This window comes from Cyrtonyx montezumae, unplaced genomic scaffold, assembly GCF_038088225.1.
Source record: "Cyrtonyx montezumae isolate F1298 unplaced genomic scaffold, pur_monq_1.0 scaffold_22, whole genome shotgun sequence".
Lineage (NCBI taxonomy): Eukaryota > Metazoa > Chordata > Aves > Galliformes > Odontophoridae > Cyrtonyx > Cyrtonyx montezumae.
Window position 1 is genome coordinate 3,839,351 of NW_027071959.1, and position 14,673 is coordinate 3,854,023.

Here is a 14,673-nt window from a genome sequence, read left to right on the forward strand (position 1 = left end):
AGTGTGTGTGAAAAGAAGGTAAAACAGAATTAGGTATTTATTCTTGATAAAAGGTACTCATTTGAGTTTTTGCTGCTTTTAGGAACTAGTTTAAACATTTCCTGCCTTCCCATGTACAGTAACTGCAGGAAGAAGTACAAGCCAGCAACTCTGAAGAAGTCCCCTGGGGTTATTTTCCGTTGTAACCAAGGAATCTTTGTCACTGGTCATACATTTCCCACGTGTGAAAATCTTGTCTCCTTTCATCTATGTGCCACGTACTTAAATCACGAGTTCTGCCCCACTTCTTGAGCTCCAGAATGCAGTCATGTGGCATTCAGCTGACACACATCCCTGAAAAGCTCAGCTTTTGTGAATGGTCTTGTTAATCCATTTTCTCTTATAACTCAAGCAGAAGAGAATGCATATGGAGGAAAGCACAGTTTTACTGCTTGCATGGTTACATGCACAGCATTGTAGTAGCAGGAAAGCACATTGCTTGTGCTGTTCTGGGTTTAGCCTCGTGCTGGGGAAGAAGGGCATCTCAATCCTCAGTGCTTATCGCTTCCATTACCTACAACAGGATTCAAACATGAAGATCATTTAGGCAGTGCTGCATTAGCACTTGGCAGTGTGAGTCCCAGTGTAAATGTGAAGCGTGGTGTATTTATGATGGTTTAGTCTTCTCAGGTGAAAGTGTACCCTCATCTCTGTTCCCTCTTGTAGCCTCTCTGTCCAAAGGAGCTCTGGCACTTTGTCCACCAGTGTTATGGGAACGAGCTGGGTCTGACCAGCGATGATGAAGATTATGTGCCTCCTGATGATGACTTTAACACAATGGGGTGAGTGAGGGGGAATGATATCTGTTAGTGATGAAAAAAAGATGGCTTCAGGAGAGCAAAAGTCCTTCAGTATTTCATACATCAAACTGCTGCTTGACCCTGCTGAGAGGTTTCGGGTTCTGGCCAAATATTTTTTTGGTATTAGATGTGTAATGGCTGAAAGTGTACCAGTTCCTCCTGGAAACCAGTAGGAGCTGAAATAGTTGCTTCTCTATTTGCTGAGCTAGATGAGTGATCCTGTAAATGTGCCAAAGTGTCCCATTCACCAGACCAGTCAGCATGTTGCGTGGTCAGAAAGTGCTGATGCTTGCCAGTCTATGTATAAACACTTGAATAGTTAGGGCTTGATCTCCCCTGCTCTGAGCCATTTCTGCTTCCAATCAGACTAGAAACTGCACAGAAACATTCTTACTTGCTCTGTGTGTCCAGTTGTAGCTGTACTGAGAGGTGTAAACATAAAAACCTGTGTTCTCTGTGGCGTCTCAGCTACTGTGAAGAAATCCCTGTGGAAGAGAATGAAGTCAATGACAGCTCCTCAAAAAGCAGCATGGAGGCCAAGCCAGAAGCTAGCCCTCAGCTGCCAAAGAAATCTGTAACTGCCAGCACACTGACATCCACAGGCAGCAGTGAAGCACCAGCCTCGGTAAGTGGCCTTCCACCACTGCAGTGGCATCAGTAATCCTTTTTTTTTCCTGGGATTTCACTGTCAGTCCTTGAATGGACAAGGTGATCATTTACCTCTTCTGCTGCAGCAGACCACAGTCCTCGTGTCAGTCACTTTGGAGGTCATGGCATTTGCCCGAGGGGATGTAGCAGAGCACACCTTGTTTAACTGTAACCTGAACTCAGATTTTCCTAGCTGGTATAGTACCTGTCTGGGGCACAAACAGGATAGTTGGTGCACTTCTCTGGACAAATGAAATGCCTTGTGTGTATCCCAAGCTTGAATTATGTGTGGGTTTTTTTGTTTTTTTTTTTGAGAGGATGTGATCTGATGCACCCATGCACTTTACAAATATCACATGGTAACTTTCCACCTCTTCATTATTTAATTTCCAGATAACGATGAAGACAAATGTTTAGAGGTGTGCTAATTGGCCCACAGATCTGAGAATTAACCCTCACTTTATAGCTGCAGGTTGTGCCCTCACTGTGCTCTGTCCTTGCTGCAGTTTGATGGGGTTCTACCAGAAGAGGAGGAGGCAGTAGCAGAGAGTCCTGTGGAAAAAGACCTTGGCATTGCAAATATCATGGGAGAGAAGATAGAGATCATTGCCCCTGTGAACTCCCCTTCCCTGGACTTCAATGACAATGAGGACATTCCCACTGAGCTCAGTGACTCATCTGAGACCCATGATGAAGGTATGCAGGGCAGGCCATCAGTGTTCTGTTCTACTATTCCTTTGTCTCTTCCAGGGAGGGACTGGGACAGCAAATACTGAATTCGTTTTCTGGATCTTAAGGTCTAGATGTGAAGAATTCTTAGTCTGGGCTTCAGGAAGTGAATTTGGGGCAGGGGGAGGGGGAATGTTGGCACAGAGGATCAAGGCTGAGGCTTGTTTCCCCACAGGTGAAGTCCAGGCATTTTACGAGGACTTGAATGGCCGTCAGTATGTGAATGAAGTGTTCAACTTCAGCGTGGACAAGCTGTACGACTTGCTTTTCACAGACTCCCAGTTCCAGAGGGACTTCATGGAGCAGCGCCGGTTCTCTGGTAAGCTGCTGCTGCTGGTGGGGGCTGTGTTCCCTGTGAGCTGCAGACAGCTGCACAGAAGCAAGGTTTTAGTGTGTAGCTCTTGAGGACGTGCCTTGGAGGCACAGCGTGGCTGATGATAGAGGCACTGGGTCATGCTGTGAGGGTCTTGGGACTGCAGTAATTTGTATTGATGGCAGTCAAAAGCAAGTAGAACCCACCCTGTTTGGCAGTGTGGGTTTATTTGTGTTTATCTGTGGGTTTATTGTCTCAGAGCCATGTGTAAGTTTATGGTTGAGTCACATTCTTTATCTGTTGGGTTTTTTTTTTTTGCTATCAGTTAAGGCCTGATCCTATGTTCAAGGCCTAATAATCAAGGAGAAAGCTCTTCTGGCTCAACACCAGACACTGGCACAGTGTTCCTTGGCATGCTGCAGTCCTCCTTTCCCTGTAACGCTAGGTTTGCAAAAGGAGTAACAACTCCAGCCTACCCCCTTCTCCCTGCACTGCAGGAGGGGAAAGTATTCCTCATACTTCTGGTTCCTCGTGGATGTCTAAATCTGAAGCTGTGCTGCAGTGAGGCTCTTTCTGCAGCTCCTCTGCCTAGCCCTCTGACTGGCTGACTTGCAGGACTCCTCAAGCTTAGGGCAAAGCCACTTTAAAGCAGCCCCAGGCCGAAGTGTTCCCATCACATCTTGGGAGAGGATACACCTCGTCCCTGCAGTGATTGCATGTAGCACAGGAGATCTTTCCTACACACTGCCTTGAGCTCTAGAGCTTCTGCAGCTGAGCTCTGCGGGGGGAAGGAAATGTTCTCCTGAGCTTGTTTATTTGGTTATGCCTTTTCCTCGGGAACTGACTTGAGATCCCTTTCAATTCCTTTGACACAATATCATTTTCTTTTCTCAGATATTATCTTCCACCCCTGGAAGAAGGAAGAAAATGGCAATCAAACCAGAGTGATCTTATATACCATTACCCTCACCAACCCTCTGGCTCCCAAAACTGCCACTGTCACTGAGACACAGGTATGTGAAAGGGCAGCAGGTGTACTGCTTTGTACAAACAGCTCTGTGATTTCCTTTCTTGCCTCGGGCATGCTGCTTTGCACGTTTGCATACTCCCTATCCAGTTTCCTTTACACATTTTTCTTGTATTAACTTGCTACCCAGTAGCACTGCAAATGTGAAGAGCTGATCTTAAGCTCGCACTGGTTTGTGTTGCAAGGAAAGGGCCGTGATTTTTCCAGTAAAAGCAGATTGGTTGGCCAGCAAGCAGCAGCTCTGACATCTGTGCCTGGTGCCTGTAGTGGTGGTTTTTGAGCTGTCAGCACAGGACGGTCACATACTGTCAGCTCATCTGCAGAAGAGCTAGGCTACCTATATCCAGTAGGTGCAGTAGATACAGAGATTAAAAGCCTCCATCTGTGTCCAGAGTCGTGTTCAAGTGGTCAAGGGTAGCAGCTGTAAGTTAACTTGAGAGAATATTAAGGGAGAATCAAGAAAAGATGGTGGTGGCTTTGCAGTATGCTTCAGGGAAAGGAGAATCCCAGCAGCAGGGTGCACCTTGCAAGGGTGGGAAGAAGCATGCTGTGCAGAAGCAAGGACTTGTATGCAAGGAAGGGAGGAGAAAGGAGAGGACAAGGTAATGGGCAGAGGGAATGGCATGCTTCCAGGCAAGCAAGGACATGGACTATTTCATTCTGAGTGTGCTGCCAACCACAGAGGTACACTTTGCTGTGCCCTCACCACAGAGGTAAGTGGAAAGTCTGCAAGTCACAGTTTTACATACGGGTCTGCAGTAGCTGTGTCTGTTCCCCCTGTGATGTTTTCTTGGGGACAAACAGAGAAGCAGATCTGGAATAAACAGGCTGATGTGTTCTTACGGTGTTTAGATTTGAAGGCTAATTCAGGTTGGGAAGGACCTCTGCTCAAAGCAGGGTCAGCTCTCCTTTTAGATCAGGTTGCTGCCTGACAAACCAGGTATTAGTTCAGTGAGGAGAGAGAACACCTGCAAAGGTCCCTCAGAATCGGTCCTCATGTGTCTCAGAGCTGTGTATCTGATGCAGAATGCTGGAGATTCAGCTGCTGGATGGGGCTTGGGCACGGGCATGGGCTTCTATTTGTCACGGGGCTGTTTTTGTAAAGGGCTAGTGAAGGTGCCTATCTATCAAAGCCATGTTCTAACCAGACTAATAGTTGCCTTGCATGCTGTCTTTTATGCAGACAATGTACAAAGCCAGCCAAGAAAGCGAGTGCTATGTCATAGATGCAGAGGTGCTAACTCACGACGTCCCCTACCATGATTATTTCTACACCATTAATCGCTACACACTGACTCGTGTGGCCAGAAACAAAAGCCGACTCAGGTACACTTCTGGTGGGATGAACAGCTTTACTGACAACCAAAAGTCACCTTGGGGTGGGAGTGCTTCTTACGGTGTGTAAGGAGGGCTGGGGAGAACTGGGCTTTGTTTTATCATTGCCAGAACACTCCTGTCACAGCCAGCATAGAGCAGCTGTGGCAGTGCTGTGCTAACAGTACAGCCGTTGCAGGGGACTTACAGTTGGGTCAGGGAGAAGTGCTGCAGACTTCTCTTGTCCCATTCTCCTCTCAGGGGAAGCTCTCTTGAGGCCTTCCTGCCTCTGCCTTTGGAAGGACTTTTCATGCAGTGCTTCTGATGTGGAAACACAAAGGGCAGAAACTGTTCCAGGGATAAGTGTGGACATGATTGGTTTTCCTGTGTACGTTGACAGAGGACTGCAAATTGATGTAACCTCTGGAAGGAAAATGGAAGGAGTGACTTTCCCTTTTTCTCACAGGGTTTCCACAGAGTTACGTTACAGGAAGCAGCCTTGGGGGCTGGTGAAATCCTTCATCGAGAAGAATTTCTGGAGTGGCCTAGAAGATTATTTCCGTCATTTAGGTATGAGTGGCAGTGACCAGAGCTGTGGGAATGACAGTGGCACTCTCAGTAGCTTATGCATGCCTTCCTGTAAGCAGGCAGCATAACGGTGTGGTAGCTGGGGGGTCAGACTTCAGAAAGGCTTTTATATGGGCTCAGCTAAAGCCCCAGCACATGCTGATCATCAGCTCCTCTCTGATACCTGCACAGAGAGAATGGAGTAAGGGTTTGGCTGATGTGGTACAGCCATCTCATACCCTCATACCCTGTCAGTCAGTACCTGTACTCCGTCCAGCTGCTGTGCCAGTAGAGAGCTCAGAGTTTGTATCATTGCAGTACTTTCTCTCCCTCGCTGTCGCTGCAGAAAGTGAACTGACCAAAACGGAGAGCACGTACTTGGCTGAGGTCCACAGACAATCCCCCAAAGAGAAAGTGAGCAAGCAATCAACGGTCCGCCGGAGGAAACGGGCCCACGCTCATCTGAGGGTGCCACACTTGGAGGAGGTGCTGAGTCCTGTCACCACCCCCACGGATGAGGAGGTTGCTCACCGAATCAAGCACGTGGCAGGTAAGGATCTGCACACCCCTCACACTCAGGGATGGAGAGCTGGGCACGTCTGGAGACAAAACTGGAAGCTTGCTGATGGAGAATTAATGGGGAGCAAGGCATGGGTTTTCCAGAGCAGTGGATGCATGATGGTTGCTTTGAATAAGATAGACCAGGTAGCAGAAAAGCATTGCCCTCTCCATGGGACAGCATTTCATAGCCTACACACACCTGTCTCCTCAGGTTCCACACAGACACGGCACATCCCTGAGGAGAGCCCCAGTGGCTTCCACCTGCAGAGTGTTTCCAAGCTGCTCCTTGTCATCAGTTTTGTGTAAGTGATTTATTTTTATTCTAACTCTGCCTTTCCAGTCAGCCTTTAACTTATTTTGTCCTCTGATTTTTCTGGTGTTCTGTGTTCCCCTGTTGGCGTTCTCACTAGATCAGCAGCAAGAACCACATTCAGTCTGTGTCCTTATGCCACCACCTCTCTAAGTCTTGTGCTTGCTGGATGTGTGCTTAGAGTGATCCCTTATATTCCTGTGACTCAGACTTAATGCAGGAAGGACAGCAGTGTTTATTGTTTCTGTGCCTCCTGGGCTGCCAGTAGCTTTCATGTGCTGGTGCTGCAGCTGTAGCTGGACAGGGGCTGAGAAGCAGTACAAATGAAAGCAGCAGTCCAGGTACAGCAAGTGTTTTCATCACTAATATGCTGAAAGCATATTAACTGTAGAGGAACAGCAGAACTTGTGCTCACTCTTTTCATAAGCTCCACTCATCTTTTAGTGAAGGAGCAGGGGTTGATAGACTGAGGTTAATTAATTTTTCTGCATTTTTTTTTTTCCAAGGAGAAGAAAGACCACAGAGGTCTTAGACAGGTGGATAGCAAGGCACAGAAACTTGTACGCACTGTCTTGCAAGCTGCTAGCTTAGCTCAGAGCTCTCCACGTGCTAACCCTAAAGCAGTGGTTTGCACAGCCTGTGGTGGCATTCTCAACTCAGCACAAGGCAGGAGTGGGAAGGACTGGCTGCAGAGTGCCTTTAAATGGCAGCACCCTGCCTGAGCCCTCTTTGCTGGTGCCCACAAGAGCGACACAGCTCATTTTTCCTGGCTGAATTTCGCCATTAATTGGAGGCCCGCAGTTCTTTCTTTCCCTCTTGCGTCTCTTCCCACTCTTCCTTTCTGCCCTCTTCCCCCTGTATATCTTTTGTGCACTCTGTGAACCTTCTCTCAGCCCAGTTTCTCCTGTTCTGTGTCAGTCTGTTTCTAACCTGCAGCTGCTCCCTCTTTTTCTCTTCCCTGCTCCCATTAGGATCTGTTTCAGGTACTGTCTCTCTGTCTCTTTTTTTTTTTTTTTAATCTCCTTACTCTTCTGATTCCCCCCTTTCTCTGCATTCAGCACATCCCCTCATTCAGCCTGTCTGATGCATCAGTCATTGCTGTCTGTCCTCCTTACACATCTCTCTCACATGGTAAAGTTTTGGGTTCTGCTTTTTGGGCCCTTAGAGTAAATGTCATACAGCGTGGACCTGGGACCCAGGAACCTTGAGAAAGCCCTGGGTGTTTTCCCAGGTGTGACTGGCAGGCAGCAGGGGAGTGGTGCTCGTAATAAATGGGCTGTTTGCTTTATCTGCAGCCTGGTGTTGCTGGTCATTCTCAATATGATGCTGTTCTACAAACTTTGGATGTTGGAGTACACCACCCAGACGCTCACAGCATGGCAGGGCTTGCGGCTGCAGGAAAGGTACTGTCACACCAGCTTTGTCTTTACATCTTCTTGGGTGTTTCCTGTAGGTGTTGAAGGCTTTCCCAGGGCTAGCTGGTAGATTGTTTCTCTTTTGTATGTCACAGATGAAGCAGGTAATAGCTGAAGCTGTTTGTCAGTGTTGCCTGATCTAGAAGCGCTCAACGGATTGGACCAAGGTTGTCACCTCCCTTCCTTTGATGACTCAGCTTCCCCCTGTATGTAAAGACATGTCTAGAAGTAACCTCTTTGTACCCAGACTAGAATTTGGACTTGTGATGCAATTATTTGTTGGAAAAGGTGTGGATCCACCTGTTGGCAAGTTAGTAGCACAGGAGGAAGAGAGAGATTACTTGGGGAATACAGGGCACTCTCTAAAGACTTAAGCATTCCCTAGAGGTGTTCTAGATGGCAAGTGGTGAAATGACACTGCAGGTTGCCTTTGTTTCTAAAGTAACTGGTATTGTGGAGCTGTGCCCAAGGCTTTTTGAGCAGCCTTTGTCATTACAGCATCCACTGGGTGTGTGTTGGCTGAGGCATGGAGAGCTTTAGGCTGTAGGGCAGCATTTCCCCTTTTCCTTTTGCAGACCATGAATGTACTGTTGGGATCAGGCTTGATTATGTAGGCTCCCCATCTTGTCTTGGGTCACCTGCCAGTCAGCCTTTCTCTCATGCCCCCAGAGCACCTTTTAGTAGATGGCATTTACAGTGTTGACCTGATGGCCCAGAGTTGTTTGGTACTCTAGACAGCAGTTTTGTGTTTTAAAAGGCTTCTGGCTATTTTAACTGAGTGCTTTTTCAGCACATAAATGCTACGTGACTTTAAGCATTGTTAGTAAAGTGATAAAATGATTTACTGTGTTATCTATCTCCTGTTGTGAGCTTCCCATTCTCCTTGTTAGGGAAAGCTTGCTGTTTTGCCCTTAATAGCCCTGCAGCTTTTCAACTGCTCCATTCCCTGACGTTGCCTGCTTTATCTCCCTATTGTATTTTTGGTATTTGTTTGGACCACTACTAAATATGGCACCGAGTATAGGATTTAACTTATATCCTGTTTTAACATTACAGATAGCTCTGTGCCCCTGCACAGGTAACTTCACTGTGTTGCAACTGCAGTTGCTGTGACCTAGACCAAACCCACCTGCTGGCTCAAAGGTGGGCTGTACTCCATTTGAGGCTCCTCAGCCCATTGCTCTGTATCCATGAGACATAGATGCAGAGTGAGCAGAGTATCCTCTCCCTGTAGACAAAGAAAGCAACAGTTGTTAGAAGTAGAGTGTTATTTATTAGAGATTGAGAGTGCATCCATTTTTAAATTGCAGTAGTTTTTTGTTGTTATGCTTAAACTGTCATTGATGCATCTCCAGGTTTGGAGCTGGTTGAGCAGGACAGGTGCAAGCACTGAAGCTCCTGCTGGGAAGATCACCAGGACAGGTTGCCACTCAAGGCCTTGTGACTGCAGCACACCAGGCAAGTAGGTGAAGCTTGAGTCACAAGAGCATAGTTGAGGTAGTTAACACAGCAGCTCACGACAGCACCCCACTCTGCTCATTTGCTAAGGTAAGATTGGAACCAATTAGACTATTATATTACAGTGCTAGGAGAAAGAAGAAACTCACTGAGAGGTCAGTTCTGGAAGCAGTCACATCCATAGGAAGGCAGTCTAAACCAGCTCCACTCAGGTTCCAGAATAGGAGACATGAAAATCTCCACTACACCCTGTAAAGCTGAAGAGGTATAAGACAGGCCATAGCTAAGAGAAGAAATAAGAGATGCCCAGCAGAAGACAGAAGTTTATTTACAAGCTTAGCTACCTTAGAAACCAGAAAAACCCAAACCCAAGCCAAAGCAATAGAGTTGGACAAAAGCAACATAGTTAAAAACTTACCTCTCCAGGGAAAAGTGTGCTATAGAAGTAAGTACACTCCATGGAGATTTATCCTCACCTTGGCCCAGGATCACTGCCATCACCTGCTTCAGACCCTCAGAGCAGCCAGTCCTGGGGGTCTTCCCATCAGAGGCTTGAGTGCTTGCATCTGGAGGATTTGTAAGGTCTGAAGGGAGGAGAAGGTGAGTGAGTAAAGAAAATCTGGTAGAGACTGATGCAATCTACCACCCTCTCACTGCTGGTCCACTTTGCTCATCCTGGACTAAGGTTTCCCCAGATTCACTCCTGATCCTATTCTGTTTGACAGGTTACCCCAGTCGCAGACAGAATGGGCCCAGTTACTAGAATCTCAGCAGAAGTATCATGATTCAGAGCTACAAAAATGGCGTGAGATCATCAAATCCTCCGTGATGCTTCTAGACCAGGTGAGACCACACGTCCCAGTAGTGCTGTGACCAGCCAGTCACCATGTCCTCCCAGCCAGTCACCTGCCATCCCTCAGCCTTACCTGGAGCACTGCAGCCCATCGGGTGCAGTCCCTCTGCTCCCACCTCTAAGTCTGTCTTGACCCTGGGTTTGTATATAGCTTACATGGAGAAAGGCACAAGCCCTTCACAGCACAGGTGCAGCAGTTTCAGAACCCATTCCCTCAAGAGCTGGGTTAAGACAGCTGTGGAATGGTGTTCATAAAGCTGCAGTCCCCTAAGGTGAATGCCTGTTAACCCTGTGTGTCATTCTGCTTGGCCCTTATTTGTTACCTCACTGGCTCCCATCTTCTCAGTCCCCCTTGGGCTACCAGCCCTGCTGCACCCATCCCAAAAAGCAGAGGAATGTGGTATCAATACATACTGACATGGATGGAGGAGGCACTGATGAGGAAGGAAGTCCCTCTGTGCCGTCCCCTTCAGGGTTGCAGCACATTGGAGATGTTTCTTGTCTTGCAGATGAAGGATTCACTAATAAATCTCCAGAATGGCATCGGGTCCCGGGACTTCGGGTCAGATCCAGAGGAGAAACGGAAACGTTTCCACTAACAGGCAGGAATGCAGGAGGCCAGAGGACGGTGTGCAATACGTGTAAAATAGGATATATAAATATATATATATAAATATATTATACAGATTATAAATATATATATTATATACAGATTTTAAGAGAAAACAGGAAAAAAAAAGAAAAAACAAAAAAGCCTACGTACTGAGAGGAAGGACTGACCTCCAACACTGGCTGAAATGGAGTGTCTCAGTGGGGTGTGCGTGTGCGTGTGTGTGTAGGGGAGGGCTGTGCTCTCCTGGCACTGAGGTGCACTTAGGGATGCACCCGAGCGTGCTGCCCTGGGCCTGTTTGCACCACTCTTGTGTAATATTCCTGGCTGTTCGTCTGTCTGTCTGTTTTGTTTTTGTTGTTTCAAAGGGAAGCATCAGTGTGAATGCCCCTCCCCTCCCCGTGCATGAAGGTCCCTGACTGATGATACGTATCTACACTTATAAAGGGAACACTGTCAACTCTCTTACCTTGCTGGCTTCGGGGCAGAGAGGTTTTGGCAATCACCATCAATCCCTTATGAAACCATCCCCCATTTGGAGAGGAGGCCTCCAGAGGAATTGCTGTAGGTCCGTGGAGAGCAGGTCTCCCTGGCAATCATCTCCTATGTCTCCTGGAGCAGAAATGCAACTTGCCGCTGTGCTGGCCAGCCTGGTTCAGAGAGCAAAGCACAGAATGTAAATGAACCCGAAATGCTTTCTCCAGATGCTTACTTTGCCTCCTCCTGTAATTGATAGTGCATTGATACCAAGGAGATGGTGGGGAGCAGGACTATTTGCCCACACAGTGCTCGGAGGGAGGAGAGCCACGCTGTAGAAAGCACACTTCCTTTTCTTTTGACAGTGTCCCCTTTACTTTTGCTGTGGTTCTCTGCTTTCTGTGTGCTTGGGCCCCTGCCATTAAGCCATCCCTGTGCTGAAGATCTACATCTGTGCTGCTAAGGGCTGCTGCACGACTTCTCACAACAGGGAGAGTGCCCCAACTTCAGAAGAAAACCAAAATGATCATTTATACGTGAGCACTCCTTCCTGCCAAGCCGCATGCTGTTAGCACAACGTGGAGTGGGGGGAGCTAAGGAAACAGCAGAACTGCCCTTGCTTGGTAAATTTACCTCTCATCCCTGGTCTGTGAGATCGCTTTGCTCGTAGCTCTCAGTCCTCATCTTTACTTCTGAGCTATGTAGGAACAAATTCCTTTCCTGCAACAGTGACAGCAAAAGGAGATCTTTACTTCTGATACTTATGTGACTGCATCTGCAGCAGCAAGGCCTCTGTTGGCCTAGGAGAGATTAGGAAGGACCCCAGGGAACAAAAAAGATAAAAATATGGGTTTGTCCACAGTGTAAGGGCTCCCTAAGCAAGTCAGGTTTTGCATCTTGGTGTAGGAGAAGCACACATCCGCACAGCTGGGGAAAACCCTCACAAGCTCCAGCTTATGCTACCAGGGCAAGGTACCACAGTGAGAAGTTAGCTGCCGATTTCTCCCCAGCCTGCCTAACAATTTAATGACCAAATGCTAGACATGGCATGTCCTCGAGAAGAACACTCACATTTGAAGGAGTGCAGATGAAGACAGCTTACTGACTGCATATAAAAGACTGTGAAAGCAAGGTACAATTGGCAATGTCTTGGGAACTAAGGAGTAACTTGTGTTTATGACTGTTTCATTTCCTGCTGCTGACTATTGTGCTGCTCCCTGACTCCTTCCAGGGATGCTGCTGCAATGGCTGCTATACAACAGAGCTGCTAGAGCCTGAGAAGGGCATTTTGCTGCTCTCACCTTGGGACCAGGGGGCCCCAGTTCCATGCTGCTGACTTGCCACACTGGCTGGGATTCCCCTTTGCTACTCCCACAGTTGCTAAGCACAGAAAAATGCTTTGCAGCCCATCTTCCCCTCTTTTAGTATTTAATTCCACACATCAGGATAATATAAAAAGAGAGGAAGCCCTATGCTTGCCTCCTTGCCCTTGCCAGAAAAGAAAAAGCAAGAGAAAGAAACCTGGGGTGTGGGTCTTTGCAGCATGGCCAGCAATCTTCTGTACATACACAAACACAACCCAACCAAGGACAGAAAACCCACATGGCTCAGAGAGTCAAAAAAGAAATGCCAGTAGCTAGAGCTGGCTACTTACCAACCTGTCGTGGAAGCAAGAAATCCCTTTGCTCACGGTGTGCATCCTTCTTCCTCTGCAGCATCTCTGCAGATTGTGGTCACGTTGGGTTCTGGGTGTTCCCACCCATAATGGCTTCTTTGGGCTTGGCCTTAGAGACAAATTAATGTGGGGCAACACACAGGCAGCTGTGAAAATACCAAGCATGACTATTCATTTTGCCTGCACATTAAACTGAGCGTAACGTTTGACGTAAATAATCTGTCCAGCAAGCAGAGCTGGGTTTGGATTTGCTGAATTTTGGCACTACAAATGTCAAAGAACCACTGCTCCAGCCAAGTGTAGTGCATGCACATTCATGCCAACAGAGAGTAGCCTAATTTGTGCCAAGTAAGATGCTACCTGTCAGCAGGAGGGAGGTGACAAAGCTCTGACTTGCCAGTTTGTGTAGGTCACCTGCTTCTTTAGGACAGTATACTAACTAGCTTGATGCAATTCTTAATGCATACCTACCTTTTAATGCTTACTTTAAAGGAATTATTTGGGTAGTGGCATCTGGGACAAGCTCAAGTTGAATTTGAGCCCTTCTCCCATCAGACAGACCCCGTTTGTTTCAGCATCTCCCATGGGTGTAGGTGGGGACAGACTTCACCCTTTGCATCCCCTCAGCACAAAGCTGCACAGCCTGCAGGCGTGTGCTTTTCCCACCTTTTTATAGGAGTCAGTAGAAAGTTTGTGTTGCAGATAGCAACTGGGGACACTTAGTGCCAGTATGACAACCCCTCCCCCCCGCCCCGTGGATGCTACTCCCCAGCCCTACTGCAGTGATCTGGGAAGAGGCTCCATCACCCATACTGTGTGGCTAACCAACATGCTGAGTCCCACGCTCCAGCTAGATCTGCCATTGAGAAGTTTCGTGGTGGGGTCGTGTAGATGCTGGCTCGGTCTTTTCAGGGTCTCAGCACTAGTTACAGTGTCCAGCAGGGGCTTGCTTAAAAACAGTACACAAAACAGAGACTTTGAAACCAAAGCATCTGAGGTAAGTAGCTTGCAAAAGGTGTCAGTGTGGCTCCCGAGGTGTGGCTGTGCTGACCTCCCAGCCCGTTCCCTCTGCCTAGCATGCTCTGACCTCTGCGCTGCAGTCTCCACAGCACGAGTCTCTTTGTGCCATAATACCTTTCTTTTTGAGATGTGCACACTGGCCAAATAATCTCCTCGTGTCTTTCATCGACTGCTGATTGAGATTATTCCCTGACCTAGCCAGACAGCATGGGCTCAACCCCTGCATGGGTACTGGTGTGCCATGCTCCCCTCTCCCACACGTTTTGCAGTGCTTGCTTACGGCTTTTCCCTCTCCCCCCACACGCCTTTGCTGCCAGACAATCATTCCCTTTGCCGTGGATGGACTGACCTGGTGCTGTCCCTGCTTGCCTTCCCTTGATGCAGTCTGTACGCCCTTTAAGTGAATGTGTTTTGTTTGTTCGTTCGTTTTCAGTAGGGAAAAAGACCTTCTGCGGAAGGAGTTATATTTGCACATGGCTCGGGGAGGTACCTCCTCTGGCCGTTTCTGTTACCTCACTCATGTAGGCCAATTCCATTGCTAACGTTAAATGGCCACCTTCCCCAACCCCAACTCCAAGAACCGTTAGGGAATGAAACGAATGTGCAGCTCAGGTCCTGCAGCCACTTGGTCGTGTGTCAGTCTCAGCCCAAACTGCCCCGGCAGCACCGGGAGGTGGGAGAGCAGCTGCTGCAAAACACCTCCACCCAGCAAAGCCCTGCACCACGACCCAAGCCCACCTCCCTTGGAACAGCACTTAGCAGATACAGCAGCACTAACCTGGCTTGGCCCAACGAGCTCAGAACGGAGGGAGGAACAGCAGAACCACGGCAGCGTCCGTCTCTGACCGCCGGGACCG

General features: G+C 48.1%; 1 protein-coding gene and 2 long non-coding RNA genes across 12 annotated transcripts in view; 1 reads left to right on the forward strand and 2 right to left on the reverse strand.

Moving 5' to 3' along the window:
* GRAMD1B (GRAM domain containing 1B) overlaps positions 1-11,120 on the forward strand; it is a 73,284-nt gene extending 62,164 nt beyond the window's left edge. For 3 of the 4 annotated variants that reach the window (XM_065738509.1, XM_065738512.1, XM_065738511.1), the window contains 12 exons: positions 706-821; positions 1,251-1,464; positions 1,994-2,183; positions 2,392-2,535; positions 3,424-3,542; positions 4,740-4,882; positions 5,337-5,440; positions 5,784-5,987; positions 6,210-6,300; positions 7,604-7,711; positions 9,907-10,024; positions 10,544-11,120. In XM_065738509.1, the coding sequence (XP_065594581.1) occupies positions 706-821; positions 1,251-1,464; positions 1,994-2,183; positions 2,392-2,535; positions 3,424-3,542; positions 4,740-4,882; positions 5,337-5,440; positions 5,784-5,987; positions 6,210-6,300; positions 7,604-7,711; positions 9,907-10,024; positions 10,544-10,633 (1,641 nt within the window). In that variant the 3' untranslated portion in view covers positions 10,634-11,120. The remainder of the gene's footprint in view (positions 1-705; positions 822-1,250; positions 1,465-1,993; positions 2,184-2,391; positions 2,536-3,423; positions 3,543-4,739; positions 4,883-5,336; positions 5,441-5,783; positions 5,988-6,209; positions 6,301-7,603; positions 7,712-9,906; positions 10,025-10,543) is intronic. The other variant, XM_065738510.1, reaches the window with a different exon arrangement.
* On the reverse strand, positions 456-13,519 carry LOC136049947 (uncharacterized). Of its 7 annotated transcripts, none has more exons than XR_010622349.1 (7): positions 12,780-13,519; positions 11,755-11,841; positions 11,114-11,625; positions 10,449-10,629; positions 9,658-9,765; positions 1,234-1,324; positions 456-553 (listed from the first exon to the last, which is right to left on the reverse strand). It is a non-coding gene; the product is annotated as an uncharacterized LOC136049947 (long non-coding RNA). The 7 variants fall into 7 exon arrangements; XR_010622345.1 differs by lacking the exons at positions 456-553; positions 1,234-1,324 and adding exons at positions 8,962-9,195; positions 9,331-9,438 and having other exon boundaries at positions 10,453-10,629; XR_010622347.1 differs by lacking the exons at positions 456-553; positions 1,234-1,324 and adding exons at positions 8,962-9,195; positions 9,331-9,430.
* A 49-nt stretch (positions 13,520-13,568) lies between these two features.
* LOC136049937 (uncharacterized) lies at positions 13,569-14,536 on the reverse strand. The gene is made up of 3 exons (XR_010622343.1): positions 14,329-14,536; positions 14,166-14,210; positions 13,569-13,745 (listed from the first exon to the last, which is right to left on the reverse strand). It is a non-coding gene; the product is annotated as an uncharacterized LOC136049937 (long non-coding RNA).
* Positions 14,537-14,673: the final 137 nt, after the last annotated feature.